General features: G+C 41.9%; 1 protein-coding gene across 1 annotated transcript in view; it reads right to left on the bottom strand.

The window, feature by feature from the left end:
• The window catches only part of hcrtr2 (hypocretin (orexin) receptor 2), a gene marked incomplete at both ends in the record, with an annotated part of 84220 nt that extends 78648 nt beyond the window's left edge, over nucleotides 1–5572 (bottom strand). The window contains one exon of the mRNA XM_079842204.1: nucleotides 5368–5572. Within this exon, the coding sequence (XP_079698330.1) occupies nucleotides 5368–5572 (205 nt within the window). The remainder of the gene's footprint in view (nucleotides 1–5367) is intronic.
• Nucleotides 5573–26141: the final 20569 nt, after the last annotated feature.

Genomic DNA, 26141 nt, shown 5'->3' with positions numbered 1-26141 from the left:
TCAAAAATCAAATCAGAGCTGTATATTAATATTTACAAGATACATACGAATACAATTCAACTTAATTCACATCTTATAGCACGCAAATATTTCTGGCCTTTTTCGCTCGTGTGATTTAATTAAGAAAATGTTCTAAAAATGTAAATAAAGTGCCTAACAAAATGTTTAATAATCATAAGAGCATTTATGGGGTAGAGGTCGGTGTAGGGAGGGCTTTTATCGTCCCATTAAGGCGGCATCCATTTAATAATTTTAATAAATATAATCATTTACACTCTGTGTTATTATTGCCTTCTGTTAATGTACAACAAAACTGAGGTGCAAATAGTGTGTATCTGTCAAAATAAAGTATAAATTGCATCTAATTACTATTAACACATATTGCAAAGAACTACTTTTACATGGTGTAAATAGCATCTACAGCTATTTGCACTTAGTGTAAATATCATCTATCGCTAAGAAAATATGTTATTTTCACTTAGTGCAAATAGCCGCTTCCATTTTTTATAGCATTTTGAGTTGTCACTCTTCTTGAAAGGGTGAGCAAAAACGCACCTTTTTTGTGTGTGTCCCTTTAAATGCAAATGAGCTGCTGAAGAGGGCGGAGCTTCAAGAGCTTGTGTTAGCAGCTCAGATTACCTCACGCAGACACACTGAAAATATCAGAAACTGTTCAGCCTTTTATGTTCAAACCGGAGTCGGACAATGATGGAGAGACTCAAGAAGAAGTGACAACATGTAGAATGATACAGGACGTTTCTGAATGGATCATTGATGATCTTATGAGTTAACTATCTTCAGTCATCGATTAGCATATTCTGTCATGATAATCTATAATGCGCTGGTGTGGGAACTGTTGTAAGATGAGCCAGAGAATATCTGCTGATGAAGAGAGAACAGGGATAGTTTAGTGTCTGACTCATCTTCTCTACATGTTTGCATACAATGACAGTCAGTAAATGAACAGAACTGTCAAGCTACAAAAAAGGGGAAAAAAAGAAGGAAAAAAATCATACAATTGCTTTGTTTGAGGAGCGGACAAAATGCAATAGCTGAGAAGCTTGCCTTCCACTGCAGCTCTCAAATGAAATATGGCAGCATTAGAGATGTTGCATTAAGTTTGACGTCAGTGACATTTGAACACAAGACACAGGAGAACCAACACATTTGATGTAGTGACACATCTGGGGCCAGAAAGAAAACTGTGCAAAGCACATCTCTATCTGTGCTAGGCTGTGGGATCGCGAGCATTTGCAACTGCATTCCTACTTGAGAATTGGATTCACGCCGATTAGCAAGTGCAGGCTCACACACTCGTCAGTGTACTCTATATGAACCTCTGGGGTGGCCCTCTTTACCACAGGAGAAAAACACGCACTACTATTTACTGTCGAGACATTGTTAGGTAAACGATCTACTCCAGCAGCAATTATATTACTAGATCTACCACACCAATTCACTGAGATGTCTCCTGAGTGCATTTAAAACGGCTGTTTCTTTTTATGCTCCTTCAGAATGAAATGAGCTGCACATTGCCTTAGAAACCCTTTCCTCTTTGAATACCCTTCCGAACTGACCTAGAGGACACATTCTGCTGTTTTCCATAATCCCTGACTTGAGGTAAAATGTATCGCTGGTATGGCCTGTATGTCTTTCTTCTTTTGCTATTTCTTCTTTGTTGCTTGTATGTTTTGTATACGTATTACCAAGGCTTGACATTAACACCCGCCAAATGCGTGTGTATTTCAGCAGTTGCGTGTTACGCAGTCACTCCTACAAGCCACTTTGACGGGTTAAATTTAAATATATATTTTCAATTATAGTCTATATAAAAATGCATCTGAATAAATAAACGAAGATCAATGTAGTGTTGTCAAAAAATGTTCGATATCACACCCAATGTGCGGCACATAAAGCAGCAAATTTAGTGAAAATTGAATGATTTTTTTGCTGCTTATTGCGCTTAAGCAGTCAAATACACCAGGGCTGTAACCACCATAGGGGCATTGAGGGGCCAAATTGTGCCTCAATGTATTATATTTCGTAATGCTGCTCTCTATTACGCACCAATCTGTTTGTTGTTAGGATGACAGAAAAAAGATACATAGCCTGGTCTGCCTGAGCGGTCTAACAGCGCTCGTCAATGTCAAAATGAGATCAAAGAAGGCGGGGCTTAATGTTCACTGAAGACGAGTGTGAATTACAACACAACGCTTTTAGTTTTTACAGTGAAAGAGTGCGTGTGTGATAAGATATACGTAGCCAAACATTTAATATTTGACAACTGTTTAACGATGGATGTTTAACAACCCACAGTCACATACAGTAATGCAAACTACTCAACTTTTTTAATGTAATTTCGCCATTTTGAATTGATTAAATGATGATGTCATTCAAAACTGAATGTGACGAGACAAACATTTTTACATATTAGTCATATTAGACACAAACAGCGAATGTGTGATTATTTTTAAATAAAAAAAAATATTTGGATTACTTGTCGATGGGGATGGATTACTTCACAACTATATAGGCTACAATTGACATATCGTAAGCCCCGCCGCTCGAACGCAGATGAGCCAATGACAGTTGAGTATCAGTTGCGATGGGACCGGAACTCGGACATCTTTAGGGTTCAGCGCCATAGAGAAACATTGGAAGATCCGAAGCTCTCATCAATTTGATGGTGTTTATGCTACAAAAATTGTAAAATGATGTAATAAACTTGATAAACCATCAGTAAAGTTTGGCCATCATTCGAAGGGGTCCTCTACATTCTGTGTCCAAAAACATCTTGGGATAAGTTTTTTTACACTGACAGCTGTAAGACAGTTAGCAACTCGTTTGTCCGAGTTAGCAACAGTAACTAATGGGGGCGGGGCTTGCCGATAGGTCAATTACGCTGCATTCACACGGGTCGTTGGCGTTAACGCTTCTCATTTACTTTGAATGGGTGATGTCATGCGTTGCCGAACTGAATTGTGGGTTCCGTCGAGTCGCTTCACTCGCGTTGCAAGCGACACAAGTAGAAGATTTCTCAACTTTTCAAGCGCCAACGCAGGCATCATCCAATCAGATCGCCCTATGCAAATACCCTAGAGCAGACGCTAGCCAATTGTGTTCATGCAACCCTAGAGAAGATGCGGCGAGTAATGTGATTGGCTGTTGTGCATTAGCGCCAAGCTTCAGCCACGCCCTCCGTCAAGCGTTAACCCTGACTCCCCGTGTGAATGCAGCGTTACAAATTGAACTTCTTTTAACATTCTTATTTCTTCTTTATTTGCTTAAAATCCCTTTTAATCATTTCATTATTTAAGACATGGTTTCAGCCCTGAAATGCACACAAAATAATGTCAAAATTTGTTCACGTAAACACAGTCACTTCTGTTTGAAGTGAAAGAAAACGTTTGAGTGGATCCGTGTTTCAGCTCTTAAAGTGACAGCAGCCCAATAATTCTACTGACAATATTAAAAAATATCTGTATGGCACTTTTCCCCAATGGTATCGATGTCAAAAGTGTGGCCATTGAAAATGTTAAGTGGCTAGTAACTTTAGAAAATCACTAGCCACAGTGACTGGTGAGCAAAAAAGTCAATGTCAAGTCCTGTCAGAGGAGTGAGGTTTACTCGCACAGCGACTACTAGCTGGCCTCCGTTACATATGTATGAGTCTAAAAGTCGTTGCTTGGAGATAATCTCTCTCAAACCAAATATTTATTCTGTATTTAGTCAGGAAAGTATTCCAGAATGGTAGCAGCAGTTTCATATAAAAAGTACAACTTCACCAAGAGATGCTCTAGCGACTGACGCTTGGGGTTGCAGCCTTTAGCCTCCTTGTTAGAGCGTCCGACTCTCATGCTGGCCGACCCGGGTTCGAGTCCCGCTTACAGCGGGCAGGTCAAACAGGAGGGTTTACATTGTGCCGTGACCCGCATGGGAGTGAGGTTTAGGGGGGTGAGTGTAACGGAGGCCAGCTAGTTGCTGTGCGAGTAAACCTCACTCCTCTGATCTCAAGAGACACTCTAGTGACTGATGCTAGGGGTTGCAGCCTTTAGCCTCCTCGTTAGAGCGTCCGATACTCATGCTGGCGGACCCGGGTTCGAGTCCCGCCTAGAGCGGGGCAGTTCTAACAGGAGGGGTTACACATAGACATCATACAGCGTCTGAAGACTGAATTTAGTCTTGGATGTTGATGGTGCCTTTGAGACTTGAACGACATGTTCTCAATGAACCATTGAAATGTGGAAAAGAGCAGCGTAAAGATATTCCACAGGGGGAAAAACAGCATAAAGGTTTCATGCAACATGATGATGAGTAAATGTGTGAAAAATTTGTGTGTGTGTGTGTGTGTGTGTGTGTGTGTGTGTGTGTGTGTGTGTGTGTGTGTGTGTGTGTGTGTGTGTGTGTGTGTGTGTGTGTGTGTGTGTGTGTGTCCAAAACCTGCCTTATCATCCTGCCTGTTGGAAAACAGATAGCTCTGCCCAAAACTCATTGGTTGAGGTAGATTGCAATTCCGTTTGATGCAACAAAAAATAGGCTACTCAAGGCACCTTTAAAGAGAATAGCAAATGAAAGATGTGACTAAAGCATTCTAAGTCAAGTAACATTTCAAAGGACCCACAATTAATATGCCAAAATTAGTTAACCAATAATCTTGGATCCGGATCAGTGGCGGTTAATCATAATATTATTTCTAAATTCCTTGAATAACGTCAAAGGCGCTAGTCCTCCATCCTCAGTGGCACACAAAACATTTTAAAAGCACATATTCAATTCATAATGTCTTTCATTCAGAATTCAAATGCAGCAGTGAAATACTAAAATGATTTTTGCCAGAGGTCTGTGGATAAAACATGTATTAAAAAAAAGGAAGGAAGACAGCTAGAGGCTTGAAATGTTAAGGTAGTTAATGCACTTGTGGTCCAATATGTGCATATGAACATGCATATATTATTAAATTGACAGGAACTGCAAATAATGAAAGAATAAATAAGGTAAGTGCAGATTAATTGCATTTTTTTAATTCATTAGTTGCATTAATGAAATCTGAGCTAACTGTAATTCAATAGTACTGCCTTCTGGTAAGCAGAAAAGTGCAATTATAATTTTTTATGATTATTGCCTTCCTGTAGCTTAAAGAGTATTAAAGCACGCGCAAGCAACACCACGGTTATGGGTTCGATTCCCAGAGAAAGCAACAGCTGATCAAATGCACACATTCTTTGGATAAAAGCGTCCGCCAAATAATTGCAATATGATCCCATGCGCAAAACAATGTAGATGGACAGAGCTGTAGAACGAGTAAAACATTTTAAAACACTTCTGAAATCCATTTCTGAGTTACTCGCGCGCTGCAAACTTACTTACCCAAGGTGTTTCCGACCAGAGATACGAGGAAAACTATGATATATCCAGCTATGAGCACCCATTCATATTGTTTCGGATGCAAATATTCCCTCCAAATGTACTTGAGAAGTTCGTCGTCGTCGTCCACATGAGGACGCGTGGAGTTGAGATGCGGCGCGGATGTGGAACAGCCATCGCAGGCGTCATTAACGCTGATCCCGGACATGTTGCGCGCGGACCCGGGCTCTCTCTCCAGCATCGCGGATGACTGACACCGCTCGACTGAGGGGGAGAGAGAGAGGGGAAGAGGGATAAAACTTGCGTCGTGACGCAATGTGCAGCTCTCAGCCTATAACCAATTAGTTACCAAGACTGAGAAGCGTTTTGAAGTCAGAGAGAACCTATAGACTCCATCAAGTGCTTGCTGCATGCTTTATGTATCGGGAGGATACTCGTGTTTATTATTCAAGTGTAGCTGTTATGCCTATGTCGCATAATAAGAGATACAATCTTATTATGCTGTACTAGAATGTATTTGTAGAAATGCCATACTTTGTGACAGGTTCATAATTGTTATACAGTGGGCTTTGGATTTCACTTTGTAGCTATGATGCATGGTGGTTTATATCTCAAGAGGAGTTGGTCACATAATAATAACTGCCCAATTAGTGTTGCATTCCAATGCAATTATTCGTGTTAAATTCAGTAGTAATTATCTTTATTTATATCACTTTTTGATATAAAAAGTATAACTTCATTATTCTTAGGCTTATTCAATGTGCCTAAGGAAGTGTGTACTGCTAAACATATTGGGATTATTATAGTACAGATTAATGATCCACCATCCAATATATAATTAAGTGTAATTCTACTTTAGAGGAGATGTTTCAACAGTTCTATATATTTGTGGAATGTAAATGTTCTTTATGGAACCACAGATGGCAATAAAAAAAAAAAACATGATTGATTCCACTCAATTTGGCTATGATGAATAATGAATATGTTCTAATTCATGGAATTATTAATAATTATTATTGAATTATGCTACTGGGAGGTTTCATCTTACCCCACTGATCTCATATTTAACTTTTCACTTCAAACCTTATAAATGCCAATGAATAACTGTCCAGAAATCCCCCATCGACAAACAGAAATAGAAACTTTTAATATTCATCTTCTTTTAATATTCATAAACTTTTAATATTCATTATTCAATTCCCATTTCACTCATCCAGTGACAAGAGATAATTTAAACTCAAAACTTTACAGCTGCTCAAGAGAAAAACATCTCTGATTTTCAACTGGCTTTGTATTGTTACGGGGTCGGTAGTATATGTAAATGAACAATGTGAATGAGAAATTCACATTTATTTGTCACCAAAAGTTGTATGATGCATGTCAATACTCAAAAAATATATATGGTTTTTGTAATATTCTCTCACGACTTTAGCTCGTCACATACCCCCATCGGCCCTCGCAGGCCGGGGATACCCACGAGACTACGCTCTACTCCCACGGGGCCAGTCTCTGTGGCCGCAGCACCTGGGGGTAAGGACAGACGAGACGAGAGAAAAGGATCCAAAAGCATGAGGAGCGACAGAGGCGAGAGAGGGAAGAGAAGAGAAGAAAAAAATTCCTGGTCCGGTTCCCTGACACACTGCCGCTCAGTCCTCAGCCAGCCGAGAGGCTCTTCCTCGCGGTGCCATGCGATGGTACAGGACACTCGCAGGGTTTTTCCTGGGTCAAAAATGGTCTTCGGTGGTGGCTGACAGACATGGTCATCCATACACACACACACACACACACACACGCACAGTAAAAAAGTACCCTACCCACGTGATCTGCAAGCGCAATACTGACAATACATTTTAAAGAAATTCAAAGAAAGTTTCTAATTTTTGCTTATCTTATTTTGATACCTTGATGTTTGTTTTTGTTCCTCATTTTTACACTATTTACAGATAATTGTTTTGGTATATAATCATATCAATATTAAAAAGTAGTATTAAAAAATGAACAAATAGCCTCATTTTCTGCCATATACAATTTCATAAAATGATTAGCTAGCTAACAACATCTTTGTTCTGGGTTCACCTCACTCCAGTCTAAACTAAATGATTTATAGGCTATTTGTTTTACTACACATTGTGAACATAAATAAGCTGAAAGACTGTGGATAATTAAAACTAACTCTAATGCTGCGTTCACACCAAACTCGATTAGAGCGTCTGGCGCGAGTGATTTCAATGTTAAGTCAATGGAAAGGCGCGTTTCGCGCGGCGCGAATGCCACGAATCGGACGTGAATTGAGCGTCTTGTGCGTTACGCGCGAATGGTGCTTTTGTGCATTCACGTGTTTGAAGCGAATTCGCGTCTGACGCCCGAGTTGAAAAATTTGAACTTTGGCGTCAATTTGCACCGCGATAACCAATCAGGAGCCTGTTCACTGCGGTCACGTGGTAAAGGGACGTGATGAGAAACCCTGCATAATTTAAAAATACAACTATTGTGTCACAAAATGTCGTTTTAAGACTTTTTCAGGTGAGAATGTAGTTGTTTAAAGCTCAAATCTGTGGTTTATTTATAAAGAGAGCCCCTATTTAATATAAAATAATCTTGTGTTTTTGGAGTTGTGAGATCCAGGCGATCACCGGGCAATCACCGCTAATAACCCCAGTGAGGGCAGCCTTTCCTCGGCTAGTCCTTCTGCCGTCTGCCGCTGGCTCTGATGTCCTGTAGTGGTGCATCTTGTGCACTCATCTGCAGATCTAACGGCCGTTCTTTGGTGTCATGAATCTATAATTTGTTGTCTGCCAAATCGTTTTGACTGAGGGCAAAGAGAAGTTTCATAACTTTATATTTTAAGGATATTTAAATATACATGCAGTGAAGATAATGTAGGAGTTGCCTGGACCACATTTGTGTGGCTATTAATGCTTAATATATATTTTTAATGAAAATGAAAAGAGGCAGAGTGGTGTTTTATGACATATTTCTCCTGGAGTGCCTTGAACGGCCGTCAATTTCGCTTCCAGCGCTCGATTTCTACGCGCGTCCAAGTCGCCGCGGACGCGCGAATGCATTCAAAATGTTTGCGCGTGAAACTAGACGCGGTAGACGCGATTTTGACGCTCTATTCGCGTTTGGTGTGAACGCAGCTTTACACCCACTCTTGCTAAATTGGGTAAGCACACTTGTGTTCTCATTTCAGAGGTGTTCTGAGTAAATGATTAAAAGGATTCGTGAGTTCAGTGTTGGACAGATCAGTTCTAACCAGTCGTTGAAATGATTCGGTCATTCAGTCATTAGGTCGCGAATCGGACATTACCAGACGCGCTGTGTGCGAATCCCGTCTGTTAGAACATCGCGAAAGATTTGTCAACACACAGAAAACACTTCATAACCGGATAGGATTTGTTTCCCGTTCATTGAAAGTATGGTTTATGTCAGCTGGTCAGAGAAGAGTCAACGTTTTTTGAGCACAATTCACACCCAGCGTTAATTAAAGGAAAACATTGTCTGATAGCGCCACGTGCAACATGGATTCGGCCTTCCGACCTTTTGATTTTGATTAACGTAATATGTGAAATATTAGAAAGCTAAGAATGCTTATTTTGAAGACAGAGAGAGTGCGAGCGGGGGAGGAGCTCTGATCGTTCTCTCTGACACTCGGTTTAAGCTTGGCATACACTGTGCGATTTCAGCAAGGTTACCTACTCACACTGTACGAGTAGATCACATGCGATGTAAAGCCAAAGCTCACGGTTTATGTGCTCACACCATGGCTCACACTGTGCGGTCCGATCGTCGAGCGCGACTTGTCTGCTCACACTGTACGAGTGAAATATGCGCAAAAAAAACTATAATAGAGAGATAGCCTATCAAATGCATCAGCTATCAATATCAAGAGCATTTGGCATTTACAATTTATGTATATAAATTAACATTAGGCCTATTATTAGGGTAGGCCTACTTTTATTATTAAATTGATATAACATGTATTGCCCCAGCGCTAATTTTATAACGCATCAATGCATAACTGATACTCTGCATAATAAAAGAATAGATAGATTAGCTTAATTACTCCTCATTATTTAAATACATTTTTCCCAATTAAACAAGGAATTATAGGCCTATAATTAAAATGATTATCAGTCTATAATATGTCATAACACTGCAATAATATTATCAGAAAGTAAGAGCAGCTTTATTTCAAAAACACGAAAATGGGCCTATAGCCTACTTCTCTTCTAATTTGTTTCACAATATGGGCCACAAGAGAAATATTAAGAATATAAATTAAGACAGTTATAGGCATATCAGCATATTTTAAAGAAGATGAATCTTGTCTCTGTGAGAATATGCGCCGAAAGCTCGTCAGATTTTACTTTCACTTTCACCGACTTTCGCGCACATTGCGTTTTTGCGTGATATCCACTGACTCGCCTTCATGATTTAAAACGAAATGAAAAAAATCTATATTGCGCCGTGACATTTTTCATTCTTTTCTTTTGTCAAATGATGGACAATTCACATTTTTCACATGATAATAAAATTAAGTAAATATTAAATAATAGTAAATAAAATAATTTGTGAAAGTAAAACAAGTAAATTAATATTCAAAGTTAAATGAATAAAAGAGGCACTGATAGGCTAAACACGGTGGTTTGAACGTCTTAGATTATCCATTTTACAACACGAACTGGAGGCAAGCAACAGTTTGCTAAATTTCTGCTATTTGATAACTGCCTACAGAACTTAAAGATCTCACTCTTTTTGTTTTCTTTCTTGCTGCATTAAAGATGAAATGGTTCAACTTCTGCTTTCGCGCAGGCGCAGTAATGAAAAATAGGGCAATCAGTTCGTAGCTCTGCTTCAGCTGTGCAATAACCTCACGAGGAGCGACCAGAATTTCTGACATGCCAGAAATTCATCCGACCATCCGATTGCCGAACGGGAGAGGTTTGTCGCCCCTCTCGTTTCCCTCTGTACACTGCACGAACACCTCACGACAAATGACGCACGATAAAGCAAAACATTTTCAATGTAGGAAAAACCCTGACTTGGTGGACGGCTCGATGCTCTTCCGCCCCCTTGCGGCCGGCGGTGGCTCCTCCTGTTGAGGGCAGCTGGCAGTGAGTCCCGCGCTCCCTGATCCTCCCCGTCATGGCGGATGGTAGCCCAATCTCCTCAGCACCGCGATCCCCCTCAGCAGCGAGGGCTCTCCGACAGCATGTCTCTCATTCCTCCCTGGCTTCAGCACTTTTGTAATACAGTTCGTAGATATGGGAAGAAGGAGGCGGGAAACGGCGAACATTCAAACAGACTTTAATCAAATAAATAAACAAAATGAAAGTAAAAGCGGCAGCCCCTCACGGACGACTGCCGCGCACACACATAATACAACCCCAAATCAGAAAAAGTTGGGACAGTATGGAAAATGCAAAAAAAATAAAAGAAGTGATTTCTACATTTACTTTGAATTGTATTTCATTGCAGACAATATGAACACAAAATATTTCATGTTTTGTCTGGTCAACTTCATGTCATTTGTAAATATGCATCCTTTCCTGTCATTCAGACCTACGACACATTTCAAAAAAAGTTGGGACAGGAGCAATTTAGGGCTAGTAATGAGGTAAAATGGTTAAATAATGATGTGATTTGAAACAGGTGATGTCAACAGGTGATTGTAATTATGATTTGGTACAAAAGCAGCATCCAAGAAAGGTCTAATCCTTCAGGAGCAAAGATGGGCCGAGGATCGCCAGTTTGCCAACAAATACGTGAGAAAATTATTGAAATGTTTAAAAACAATGTTCCTCAAAGAAAGATAGGAAGAGATTTGGATATTTCACATTCAACAGTGCATAACATAATTAAAAGATTCAAGGAATCTGGAGGCATTTCAGTGCGTAAAGGACAAGGGCGCAAGCCTAAGCTGAACAACCGTGATCTCCGATCCCTCAGGCGGCACTGCATCAAGAATCGTCATTCATCTACTGTATAAGCGATATCACCACATGGGCTCAGGACTACTTTGGCAAACCTTTGTCAAGTACCACAATATGTAGTTACATCCACAAATGCCAGTTAAAACTGTACTGTGCCAAAAGGAAGCCCTATGTTAACAGTGTCCAGAAGCGTCGTCAACTTCTCTGGGCTCGGAGGCATCTGGGATGGACCATCACACAGTGGAAACGTGTACTGTGGTCAGATGAATCAGTATTTTAGGTATTTTTTGGGAGGAATGGACGCCGTGTGCTCCGGACTAAAGAAGAAAAGGATCATCCAGACTGTTACCAGCAACAAGTCCAAAAGCCAGGGTCTGTCATGGTATGGGGTTGTGTCAGTGCCCTTGGCAAAGGTAACTTGCACTTCTGTGAAGGCACCATTAATGCTGAAAAGTACATAGAGATTTTGAAGCATAATATGCTGCCTTCAAGAAGACATCTTTTCCAGGGACGTCCATGTATATTTCAACAAGACAATGCAAAACCACATTCTGCACACATTATAAAGTCCTGGCTGCGGAGGAAGAGGGTTCGGGTTCTTGACTGGCCTGCCTCAGTCCCGACCTGTCTCCAAAAGAGAATGTGTGGAAGACCCCGTACTGTTGCCCACCTTAAGACTTGTTTGCAGGATGAATGGGACAAAATTACACCTGAAACACTTCATCACTTGGTGTCTTCAGTCCCTAAACATCTTTTAAGTGTTGTGAAAAGGAATGGCAACATTACAAAGTGGTAAATGCTTTACTGTCCCAACTTTTTTTGAAATGTGTTGCAGGTCTGAATGACAGGAAAGGATGCATATTTACAAATGACATGAAGTTGACCAGACAAAACATGAAATATTTTGTGTTCATATTGTCTGCAATGAAATACAAGTCAAAGTAAATTTAGAAATCACTTCTTTTTTTTTTTGGCGTTTTCCATACTGTCCCAACTTTTTTTTTTTTTTTGGCGTTTTCCATACTGTCCCAACTTTTTCTGATTTAGGGTTGTAAAACGTAAACAAAACACAAAGTAAAATCCAGACCTGGTCCTCTCTCGTCCTTCACTGTCGTCGCTCCTCCTTTTATATGTCCGAGCTCCTCCGTGAGACTTGAGACCGTTGTGATGCGCAGCTGGCGCTCATCATCTAATTCCTCACTGGCCTCGCGTTGCTCTCTCACGGCTCTCGCTCGTCCTGCTCGTCACAATGCAAAACTGTAAAACACTGTGTTCGACAACAAATGTCGTTATTTATGATTCTTTGCAGCCCGTATCCGCTTCCTGTATTTCCTACTAAAGCAAGGCAGTGTTTGACTCTGGTCAAGTGTATCCATAGCAGACTGGTGGGAGTGGCCTTGGATGGCAACATGCCCAGTGCATTATGGGTGCTGAAGATTTCCAACCTATTTAGCAAAAGGGAAGACAACAGCCTCCTCCCTCGGTTTTCTCTGTCATATCAACCCCCCCCCCCCCCCCACCCCCCGCTTTTCTACTCTCTATGGTCTACTAGCCATATTTTATTGCCAGCATTGTACCCAATTACATAAACATGTATCCAGCTATGTTCATGTTATAAAATAAAGTTGACTTATAATGTAGGTATGGATATTTACCTAATTGGTACCAGGTCCTTAATTGGACTGCCACTGTACGCTGTGAATACAAATGTGATTTTACACAGCAAAAATGCTTTATTTTCACTATATTTGGCTCTATTAAAACAAGAGTTGACAGAAGAATTTCATTGTACATGAAACAGCATGGAAATGTGAGTGCTTTTCTGACATTGAGGGAAAACTGTGGGGTGTTTCAGTGCACAAGATGAAATGCGAAACACACTAAAGGTTTCCAGGTAATACGGCTAAAGCGAGAGGCTGCACTCCCGTGGGGGGATGGATAATCAACCAATGCATCCATGACCTCTGTGACACACCAAGGTCAACCCCGCATTTATGTTTCTAGATAGATGCTGGTGCAGAAACATGGGTAACACTTTCTATGAAGCCCATGCTTATAATGAAATATAGCCCCATTTATACTTATTTATAAGTATTACTATTCTATAAATATATTTATAAAGACTTTATGGTTAACAGTTATAGTTACATTTATATTATTCTTTATAATTATAAGTCATGCATTTTTTTTTTTTCAATATTTATAAATGATCAAATATAAAATAGTTCCACAGACGCTTGTTTGGTGTACCAATTAGTTATTAATTATGTCTTTAATAGATAATGTTTGCGTTAGAGGTCATGAATGGTCATTTTGAAGTGTTCAGATCTATATCTCTAGCATAATATCTCTAACAGCAGTTTACAATTATACTTTAAAATATATTGTTGCAGTGTTTTACTTTGTATGTAACATCATTAAAAAAAGATCAATTTTAACTGTTTGTATTAATGATTTATGTTTTTCCCCTCATTATTTTAATACATGAATTATTGTTCATTAGTTACACTTACAAATGAACAAAATGTATAATGCGCACATCTTTATGATTTCTTAACATTTGCTTTATGAAAATTGCATCGTGTGTTTTCAGCCATCAATGATACCTTTATAGAGATTAGTAACTGTATCATCACTCACATTAAGTATTTATAAGAACACACGTACGTCTATTAATAATAAATTCACTTATTTGACAAAATAAATCTGAATTACTAAAGTCATTGTAGCTATAATATAATAGCATTATAGCAATGCAGGCTGCATTATAAATACATTCATGGATCCATACCACTGACTAATTAATATTTATAAATCAGTGATGGCTTATGAAAATGTGCATTGAAAAAGCAAATGCATGACTTATAAGAATTATAAAAATAATATAAATTATATAATGATATAAATAAACTATAATGCAGTATAGCTCTTAATGACATATTCCTTATACATATTTATAGTAGTAATAGTAATACTTACTTATAAATAAGGATAAATGGAGCTATAATTCATTATAAGCATGGGCTTCATAGAAAGTGTTACCGAAATATGTGATATGGATGGCCATAAGGAAATCACAAATGAGGGTGGCTTTAAAAAGCACAAAAAGCATTAAATATGAATACATTTTAAAGAGGTTGTCAAATAGAAAGGTGCAAGAATCCCAGTTCACAGTGAAATCAACCTTCAATAATGCAGATGCACTAATGGCTGGAATATAAATATATCTCCATTTTCAAGAACAGGTAGATTCATCCTGACAGGAACGGTGCAACACACTTATGTGAGTAAAACATGTTTTTTATATGTGATAGGCTAGTATTGCATTGCTAGAGATCGTTTGATATCTATTGATTATGTTGCGGAAGTTTTGAACATGCTGATTTGTCTGCAGTGAAGTTTTGCTGATGCACATACTTGGCATGTGTGTGTGTGTGTTTGTATGTGTGTGATGCGAGGTTCGCGGATATATCCACTAATCAGGTGGGCCAAGTAATAAATAATAACATTCATATTAACACTTAAATGCATACCTCGGGTCTTTAGCGACCCGAGACGTCATTCACTGCCAACCTCCTCATTCATTTTTTAAAGTTAGACATCAACCTTCTTAGTATTCCTCAATCAATCCATTTTAAACACTATAACAAGAAAAAAAATAATATAATTATAATTGAATGCCTGTTTTTCCACTAGTTTTTTGTCAAAATTGTGTAGGGTCGCTAACGACCCGAGGTGTGTAAGATTGTACGCATTTTTTATCTGCACAATAATAAATAAATCTATAATGAGGAAATGAGTGCAATTCACCTTTATTCCACAAGGTGGCAATGTCTGATACACAATGATGAAGTGACGTTTCACTCATAATTACCTCAGACAGAAAACAAAACAATAATATATGTATAATCTGCAAAACTTGAAATGGCTCAGTGATTTAGTGCAGAGCAAGAACTGAACACAATCAAATATTACTGTCACTGTCACTTGATGATGGATCTGGTGAAGGAAGCTGTCAGTGATCAAAATATTTATTTTGAAGACGTTGAAAATGAGTTCTGAGAATATGCGTGAGATGGCGAATATGAGGGAAATGCTGAATGTACTGGTAAATGAGCTCTGACGAGGACAGTGATGATGGAAAAAACATCTGCTCAAACTGAACCTTTACAAGCTCCAAAAGGTAACAAAATATGTTTTATTTTATTCTTCTGTAATTGTTACTCAAATATCAGGAGTTTTATATATTATCGCAATCTATCCATGGTAGATATAGATCCGGGTCGCTAAAGACCAGAATATGTAAGAATGTTTGGCAAAACAGTCATGCATTTAAGGGTTAATTGCGGGTGGATGAAAGATTAATAATTGTGTTTGTTTGATAAAGACATTTTGCGAGCCCTGTGGGCAGATTCCGCGGTTGCCGTTTCTCCACATTGAAAGTTTTCAAAACAATTCCCACATGTACTGGGGGGAGCCGAAACTCATTATTATGCAAAACTGTTATCCAATCAGAGCCGTGGGCGTTTACTTCCAAGTCTTCAGTGCGGCACGCCCATAAAAACAGAGTGTTCCATGAAAGAGGCTCAAAACCAGGGCAGAAAATAGCCTATTACTTATTCATTATGATGTTTTTGAATGTAAAAACCACGCAAACACCATAAGTTGACCTCGGACAACAGTATAATACATTTTAAAAAAGCCAGTTCATGACCCCTTAAATATTTTTTATAATTTTTTTTATTTTTATATAAACATAATAACTCTTAGAGTTGCATGATCACACTAACCGATAGTACTGACTTTGTTGGTAAAACCCTTCCCGGAGCAGATCATACAAACACATACCATTGAGATTTCATGCAAATAAGCCACCAATGCCATGCAGCTCAGCTTTAAGTTAATTGAAGGACATTTACACTAATATGAGTCTTTTTGCACTCCTTCCTACAGCAGGGTACTAGACCCGTTCCTTGATGTTGCCGTCTGATGTCTACATATCGCAACCTCTGCCAAGCAACCGCTTGCATTTCAATAGATCAACATCTGCATCTCTTCAGCCTTTCATTACACACTGCACAGAAGATGAACTGTTTCTGTTTCAGGATGGGCTCTACATCTACCTTAATGTACTGTTCAGGCCTAGATGGACCTTAAAGACACTTACACTCTTAAAATTCAATAAATGCAGTACGTCTATCCACATAATTACTAACATATTTTAGTTGCCCGCATGGTTTCTACCGAAGGCTTTTTTCTCCCCTCTGGTATCCAACATCAAGTGGACTTTTTCATTCCCTTCCCACAGTTACTTTGGCTTTCACACCAGGGGACTAAAGATATCATGTACTGTGAACTTTATTACATATTCCCCCGGTTTCACAGACAATGCATGTTTAAGCTGTTTTAACTTGCACTGTCATATCTTAAATTATTCAGTGCCATTGTTTTCGTCTCATGATACACACCAGTAATGTTTTTTTTCTAAGGCATGTTTATAAAAGTTACTTAAATGTCCTAATTAAACTAAGGCCTAGTTCTGGCTTAATCTAAGTATTATGGCATAACTTTCAGTTAATATTTTAGTTAAACTGATTAATGGGTGGATGATATTAGCAAAATCTTAAACACCATAATTTGTATGAGGTATTTACCAGTAGTAGTGATGGACATCACCAAATAGTAATTAGTCACAAGTGTTGGGAAAAGAAAAGTTATGCATTAAAATATTAAGTTACAACTAATTGCATGGAAAGTAATGCACTACTTTACTTTTGCATTACTTTTTTCTCACCTGGGCTGGGCTTGCTTGTTTGTTTTATAATAACAAAAACAAATATAGCTGCAATCAGCCATTATCAGGGACAAGCACAAACGAAGCAAACAAGGAAGCTAACAGCAGACCAACTGCAACAATGAGTAAAGAGATTTGGAAACAATTTTAAGCAAAAAGGGTTGAAAGCCCATAAATACATTGGGTAGTAAAGAGCCAATGTCATGTTTTGTTTAATTATAGCACCACCAAGTCGCGCAGGCCCAGCACTTTTTTTGTCCTCGTACATAAGTGTGTCATGTCTGGTGAAAATATCTTGATTCGTTTAGGAGTTATAAACATTTGTATGTATGAGCATATAAACAATGCCCCACACCCAACATTGATTGCAAATTTTTGGCCAAATGCTTTCAATCAACCCGCTATGATTATGATTTTCCTACGGTGGTTTCGTCTCGATTGGACAAACGGTTAAGTTTTTAAACGCTAAATGAAAACATTGCACAAACTGTAAGGTGAAACCCAACATGTTTGGAATCATTGGACTCTGCAAGGATTCAGGAATCTAAGGATATGACTCCTGTGAAAATAAGTCAACTAAATCTAAAGTTATAGGCATGTTAATGTTTGAGTTAACCACTAGGTGGCACTGGCTCAAAACTTCTCAGGCTCCTTCAGGGCATTGTGCTGATGACCCATACTGGGTTTCATAAAGATACACTAATGCGTTCATAAAAAAACTGCATTTTATGACAAAATTCAAAATGTCTGACACCTAAAATGGCCGATATGGGTAAATTGGATATTATTCAACTCGGCACACTACCCCAAATCTAACCAGTAGGTGGCGCTGTGCTGAAACGCAGCATGTAGCCTCAGGTCATGCTTGTGATGACATGCACCAAGTTTGGTCAGAGTACGCTGCGGCGTGTTGCGGAGATACAGCCTTGCGTCCAATTTGGCACGCTCTTCTTATGATTTGTTTGCGCGTTATTCGAGAATAGTTGGGTTTATCAAAAAGCTTTTGATTTGTTTTTGTCAGCATCGTCTGAAGATTATCTGATTTGATTTTCATGAAATTTGGAGCAACCATCAAGGAGGAGTTCGAAAAAGTAGTTGTGAAAAAAAAAGAAAGAATCAGAGGAGAATTTTGTTTCTATCGCCTATGGTTCAAAAGTTATTAGCAGAAACATGAGTGAAAATTTTGACAAGTGGTGGCGCAAGAGAGTTTGATCTAGAGACACCAAATTTGCTGTGATTAATTTTGGGACTGTCCTCTATCAGTGTGCCAAATTTCATAACTTTCCCGCAAGCGGTTCTATGGGCGGCCAGACTCAAGAAAGGAAGAAGAAGAAGCAGAAGAATAATAAGAGTCCCAACGGATACAATAAGTGCCATCACACCTTCTGTACTTGGCCCCATAACAAATCATTTAGGATCTATTTTGACAAATGTATAGGCAGTTTCTCACTAAAAGTGAAATGAATAAGCCTCAGGATGAAGGAAATGCAAATTCACACCTGTATAGCACTCAAACAAACCTTTCAGCTTTGCTGCCTTCTGGGTCAGAGGAGAATAGAATGCAAGAGAGGAAAGTTCATCTTACATCAGCAAAAACAAAAACAAAAACAAAACAAAACAAAAAATTGTGATGTACTGTATGACTAAAGTCATTTTAAAGCTGCTCTGAAACAATAGCCCTGTTTCCACAGAAATAACCCAGAACAATTTTTTCCAGGAACTTTTTCCCCCAGACCTGTTGCTGTCTGCATTTCCATCGCAGTCTAAAGTACCGTGAAGATTAGTCCGGTGATGTAGAACTGCACGCAGCTTTCCAGTTCCCGCTGGATTTCGTGCTCCACATCCTAGCCGTGGGCGTTTACTTCCAAGTCTTCAGTGCGGCACGCCCATAAAAAACGAGTGTTCCATGAGAGAGCCTCAAAACCAGGGCAGAAAATAGCCAATTACTTATTCATTATGATGTTTTTGAAAGTAAATTCAAAAATTGTTTACCATTGTTTATCACTGTTTACCACAACAGACTTTTAAAAATGGTGGTTGAAATAAAATGCTGCGTGGAGTCAACCAATCAAAATTATTTGTGAACTAAACCAATCAGCATGTTCAGCACCCAAGTCCCACCCCTGAAAGTTCCTGAACTTTGAAAAAGTACAACCTTGCGAGTAGAGACTTTCTGACGGGGACATTTTTACCCGGAACTTCATTTAGACCCTGTTCCCTGCGGTCGAAACACACCAAGGACCAGCCCAAAGTCCCTAGTTCCTGGAGAAAGATCCTGCGGTGGAAACGCGGCTAATGTTTATTGTTGTTACATCCACCAGCTGGAGCGCCCATGATCTCCTTTCGTCTCTTTTGCTTTCCTATCATGAACTTCAATTCCCATAACCCATTGCCTGGACTCATTATTGTTTGATTTCTTCCACCTGTGTGTCATTACCTCTTGAACGTTGCCTTTATAAGCCCTGTGTTTTTAGTCATTCTTTGACCAGTCTTGCAATTCTGGAGCCGTATTCACAAAACATATTTCTCCTAAATAGCAGTAAAAATTCCTAGCTAAGCGTTTTCTCTTAAAACCTATTCACAAAGCTGCTGAGACCAACTTTTATTGAGGAATAGAGATAATTCTTAAGCTAAGAGAAAGGGCGGGGTTTACCTCGTTGCTTTGGATGATGTCATCACGCTAACGTCTCGGGATATGACTATAACCCTTGTTCCCCGAGAAGGGGAACGAGACACTGCGTCATCGTGACGACACTTTGGGGAACGCCCCTCGCGTAAAGCGTCTGAAGAAACTGTAAAATCAGCCCAATCCGATTGGTGTTGCGTGATGACGTCGTATGTGACGGCATACCCGGAAGATACAAAGAGACGTCTGAACGAAACAGAGATAGCGTTCTTTGCGATGAAGCGAGCGCTCTGATGATTGGGTGGACACGAGACGCAGTGTCTCGTTCCCCTTCTCGGGGAACAAGGGTTATAGTCATAACCCGAGACGTTCCCCTTCGAGGGAACTCGAACTGCGTCATCGTGACGACACTTTGGGGAACGAGTACCAACTATCCCGCACCAATCATACCCACCCCAGTGTGAAGCTGGAACCAGGCACAACTAGGGGGCGAGCACTCTCGCGCCAGGCGTCTCAGGGAGATGCAGACTATAAAAACGAATGAAGGTGTGAGGAGTGGCCCACCCAGCTGCCTCGCAGATGTCTAGCATAGAGGCCCCAGAAAGGAGGGCTACCGAGGAGGCCATGCTCCTGGTAGAATGGGCCCTCACGGCTAAGGGTGAAGGCAGGTTGCGCACCCGATAAGCCATGGCTATAGCCTGGACAATCCAGTTACTAATCGTCTGCTTTGACGCAGGCAGCCCTTTCTTGGGTGAACCAAAACACACCAACAGCTGGTCTGACTTTCTCCACTGAGTCTCTCCAGATAAATCCTCAATGCCCGCACGGGGCAGAGGAGGTGAAGTCTGCTCTCTTCCGCCGTCACGTGAGGTGGAGGATGGAATGCCTGGAGAACCACTGACCTTGCCCTGTTAGATGGCACCTTGGGCACGTAGCCCTGGCTGGGATGCAAGATGGCTTTAACCATGCCAGGGGCAAACTCCAGGCAAGTCGGCGTGACCGCCAAGGCCTGGAGGTCCCCCACTCTCCTCAAAGAAGTGATGGCAAGGAGAAAAGCCACCTTGAAGGTCAGTATTCTCGCCTCAGCCGACTCCAGCGGCTCAAAGGGGGCCTCAGCCAACCCCTCGAGCACCACTGCCAGGTCCCAGGTTGGGACCCTGGAATGAGCCGCAGGCCTCATCCTCCGAGCCCCACGGAGGAAACGTACAACCAGATGGTGCCTTCCCAACGTCGCATCACCTAAAGGTGCGTGGAAAGCCCCAATGGCAGCCACATACACCTTAAGTGTGGACGGGGAAAGACCGGCGGAGAAGCGGTCTTGAAGGAACTCCAGCACTGAAGCCACTGGGCAGTTAACTGGGTTCACCTCCCGCTCTCTACACCAAGTGGAAAATACATTCCACTTTAGGCTGTACAACCTCCTGGTGGATGGAGCTCTGGAACTGAGTAGGGTCTCCACAACACCTGCCGACAGGCCCTCTGCTAGGAACTGAGCCCCCTCAGGGGCCAGACCCAGAGATCCCATACCTCTGGCCGTGGGTAGAAAATCGTACCCCCGGCCTGAGACAGCAGATCCCTCCTCAGAGGGACCTGCCATGGGGGACCGTCCAGCAGGTCGATGATGTCGGAGAACCATACCCGAGTGGGCCACCGGGGTGCTACTAAGAGAAGGCTGACGCCCTCCCGGCGGACACGTTCCAGAACTCCCGGGAGCAGAGCAATCAGGGGAAAAGCGTACAGACGCAGCCTCGGCCACGTCTGTGCCATGGCAGAGGGGCTGGATGAGTGAGGGAGAACCACAGCGGGCAGTGGGACGTCTCTCGAGACGCAAATAGATCCACTTCCACCGGGCCCAGCCGCTCGCACATAGCCTCCACCACCTCGGGGTGGAGCCGCCATTCCCCGGGCCTCAGCCCCTGCCTTGACAGGATGTCTGCTCCCTGATTTTGGTCCCCGGGAATGTACATCGCCCTGAGGGATGACAACTTCCCCTGGGACCACAGAAGGACCTGATGCGCCAGTCTGCAAAGAGGGCGCGACCTCAGGCCCCCCTGGTGGTTCAGATACGATACTGCCGACATGTTGTCGGATCGTATCAGGACATGGTGGCCGCGGAGGTCCGGGAGAAAGCTCCTCAGAGCCTTGTAGACCACCAGCATTTCCAGGCAGTTGATGTGCCAGGAAAAATGCCGGGTCTCCCACAGACCTCTGAAAAAGCGGCCTTCCATGACCGTGTCCCAACCAGTGAGGCATGTGTCTGTTGAAACGGTTTCCCGACAACATGATGCTCCCAGCACTGGCCCCCGGGAAAGGAACCAAGGTCTCTTCCATATGACAAGGGAACGAAGGCATCTGCGCGTTACCCTGATCATACAGAATGAATTTCCCCTCAAGGAAAGCCCCCTGGTTCACTTCCGCATTAGGACATGGTGGCCGCGGAGGTCCGGGAGGAAGCTCCTCAGAGCTTCGTAGACCGCCAGCATTTCCAGGCAGTAGATGTGCCAGGAAGAATGCCGGGTCTCCCACAGACCTCTGAAAAAGCGGCCTTCCATGACCGTGTCCCAACCAGTGAGGGATGCGTCTGTTGAAACGGTTTCCCGGCAACATGATGCTCCCAGCACTGGCCCCCGGGACAGGAACCAAGGTCTCTTCCATATGACGAGGGAACGAAGGCATCTGCGCGTTACCCTGATCATACAGAATGGTCTTCCCCTCAAGGAAAACCTCCCTGGTTCCCAGCCACCACTGTAGGGGTCTCGTGCAGCAGGCCAAGAGAAATTCTGTTGGACGCAGCTGCCGCAAGTCCCTGCAGTCCTAAACTGCTGTACAGTGATGCCCGAATGGAGGAACCTGATAATGATACGCTTCGCCCCCGAAAGCGAACCTCAGGAATCCCCCGTGACGCAGAAGGATGGAACATGGAAGTATGTGTCCTCTTTAGATCCACCGTGACAGACCAGTCCTCAGACTGGATCTGAACCATGACACTCAAGCATCTTGAATCTGAATCTCCTCGGAGAACGATCCAAGTACCTCCGATCTAAAGTTGGACGCATCTGGCCATCCTTCTTAGGAACTATGAAGTACCGGCTGTAGGACCCGGACTCCCTGACTGGCGGAGGAATACGTTCAAAGCCTCCTTAACCGACAGGGAGTGTACTTCCTGTTCCATTACCCGCACCTGCTCTGGGCCGACCACAATCCAGACCACCCCGTTAGACTTCGGGGGAGGGAACTGAACTGCGGCCTGTAACCCGTTCTACAGTACGCAGGGCCCATGCAGATATATTCGGAGGCATAACCATGCGCCGAGATAATCTGCTGAGGGAACCAGCCTCTCGAGGCCGGCCTCGGGTGTCAACCGAGCCTCCTCCCCGACCCCCTGAAGCGGCTAACCGGCAGGGCGAAATCGAGGAAGATTTTCGGTGTGCGTACGCGTTTGCTGGACCGCCGCAGGTCTTGCTAGAGGCGGCTGGTGCAGCGCGCGTGCGCTGAGAAACGATGTGGCCCGAAACGTACTAGACGGCGGGAGCACAACATCGATTCCCAAAAGCTCCACAGGGGAGGCGACCTCGATCGCTCCTACCCGGGAGAGGGGGCCAGCCAGCAGGGGCCTCATCTAAGGGAGCAGCTCGACAGGGCCGCAACCTCCAATCTTAGATGGATATCCAGACAAGTCAAACACGCTTGGGCGACAGACTGATTAAGTATCAAACTTAACAAAGTCAGATAACATGACACTCAATTCCTCAGAATTAAATGTCATCATAATCACCCAAACCGTGCAACCTGGTCTGAATGATAGGCTGAGTAAAAAATACATCTAACTCCTCATAGTCAGATAATATTTTTATTTAATTCCTCGGAATTAAATGCAACCATAGTAAGGTGAAAGCGAATACTGTTCGATTATATTATATACGGCTCGAAAATCACACGTTGCCTCAGCAACGCGGCTCAAGCAGTTATAATACAATTGGCCTTCCTCCCTCAAGAAGAAAGCCAAACAGTATCACATTTCACAAATACGGTGAACATGGTCTGAATAATAGGCTGAATATCTAACTCCTCAAAGTCAGATCATATTTCATTTAATTCCTCAGAATAAAACGCAGCCACAAATATCAGACCTACTGCTTAATTGTATTATATACGGCTCGTAAACCACACGTTGCCTCAGCAACGCGGTTCAAGCCGTTATAATACAACTGGCTTTCATCCCTCGAGAAAAAAGCCAGCGCGAGACTGAAACACCCGAAGGCGCACGGCAGTACGCGTTGAGATATTTCTGAATGAAAACAGCCCGCCCCCTCAGGAGCTGACTGCATGCCTCGCACCCACAGTATCCCTTCTCACCGTGTCACGTTGTATCACTCTAATAACAGACCCAAACCTGCGCGCCGCCTCGGAAACTCGAGGTTGAATCTGCATTAGGAAAGGCGAGCCTCGATACGGAGCCCATCTAATTCCTTAGAATCAGACAGCTCACGCATCGGGTCCTCCACCCTGGGGGAAGAAGCTGCAGCGCGGGCTTCCACGCGGGGAAGGAGAACAATGGAGCTGTCACCGGGAAGGAGAAGATGCATAAGCACTTCTCAAGTTCCCCTGACAGACCCATCTGCGAGTCCATGATAGATCAACCGTGCTGCCTCAACAGCACGGGACCGGCCATGGAATTCGCGAGCCCTGTATGCTTGTGAAACAACGTTGGTAGATAACAACACCAAATACTCTCAGACTGGTAACACAGAGCGCTAACGCTGAAGAGCAAAAAAGCTATCTCTGTTTCGTTCAGACGTCTCTTTGTATCTGCCGGGTATGCCGTCACATACGACGTCATCACGCAACACCAATCGGATTGGGCTGATTTTACAGTTTCTTCAGACGCTTTACGCGAGGGGCGTTCCCCAAAGTGTCGTCACGATGACGCAGTTCGAGTTCCCTCGAAGGGGAACTAACTATGCCCACAGTGATTGGCTGATAGGAGAGGAGTTTCTGTCAATGATTTAATCTGTAGAACGAGGTATCATGTTGCCATATTCAAATAAAGGTTTTAAAAAGTTCAGACTGCACGATTTTCAAACTGGTCGGATCACTGCTCTTTTCACATCTGGGGTAGCATTCAGTGTCTGCTGTGTTCACACTGACTGATGGATTGGCGACAGAAGGTTTCACACTGCATGACTTTACAATATGAGTCTTTTTGCACTCCTTCCTACAGCAGGGTACTAGACCCGTTCCTTGATGTTGCCGTCTGATGTCTACATATCGCAACCTCTGCCAAGCAACCGCTTGCATTTCAATAGATCAACATCTGCATCTCTTCAGCCTTTCATTACACACTGCACAGAAGATGAACTGTTTCTGTTTCAGGATGGGCTCTACATCTACCTTAATGTACTGTTCAGGCCTAGATGGACCTTAAAGACACTTACACTCTTAAAATTCAATAAATGCAGTACGTCTATCCACATAATTACTAACATATTTTAGTTGCCCGCATGGTTTCTACCGAAGGCTTTTTTCTCCCCTCTGGTATCCAACATCAAGTGGACTTTTTCATTCCCTTCCCACAGTTACTTTGGCTTTCACACCAGGGGACTAAAGATATCATGTACTGTGAACTTTATTACATATTCCCCCGGTTTCACAGACAATGCATGTTTAAGCTGTTTTAACTTGCACTGTCATATCTTAAATTATTCAGTGCCATTGTTTTCGTCTCATGATACACACCAGTAATGTTTTTTTTCTAAGGCATGTTTATAAAAGTTACTTAAATGTCCTAATTAAACTAAGGCCTAGTTCTGGCTTAATCTAAGTATTATGGCATAACTTTCAGTTAATATTTTAGTTAAACTGATTAATGGGTGGATGATATTAGCAAAATCTTAAACACCATAATTTGTATGAGGTATTTACCAGTAGTAGTGATGGACATCACCAAATAGTAATTAGTCACAAGTGTTGGGAAAAGAAAAGTTATGCATTAAAATATTAAGTTACAACTAATTGCATGGAAAGTAATGCACTACTTTACTTTTGCATTACTTTTTTCTCACCTGGGCTGGGCTTGCTTGTTTGTTTTATAATAACAAAAACAAATATAGCTGCAATCAGCCATTATCAGGGACAAGCACAAACGAAGCAAACAAGGAAGCTAACAGCAGACCAACTGCAACAATGAGTAAAGAGATTTGGAAACAATTTTAAGCAAAAAGGGTTGAAAGCCCATAAATACATTGGGTAGTAAAGAGCCAATGTCATGTTTTGTTTAATTATAGCACCACCAAGTCGCGCAGGCCCAGCACTTTTTTTGTCCTCGTACATAAGTGTGTCATGTCTGGTGAAAATATCTTGATTCGTTTAGGAGTTATAAACATTTGTATGTATGAGCATATAAACAATGCCCCACACCCAA

The sequence above is a fragment of the Gobio gobio genome, assembly GCF_949357685.1.
Source record: "Gobio gobio genome assembly, chromosome: 18".
NCBI classification, from domain to species: domain Eukaryota; kingdom Metazoa; phylum Chordata; class Actinopteri; order Cypriniformes; family Gobionidae; genus Gobio; species Gobio gobio.
This window is presented reverse-complemented; position numbering and strand designations above follow the sequence as displayed.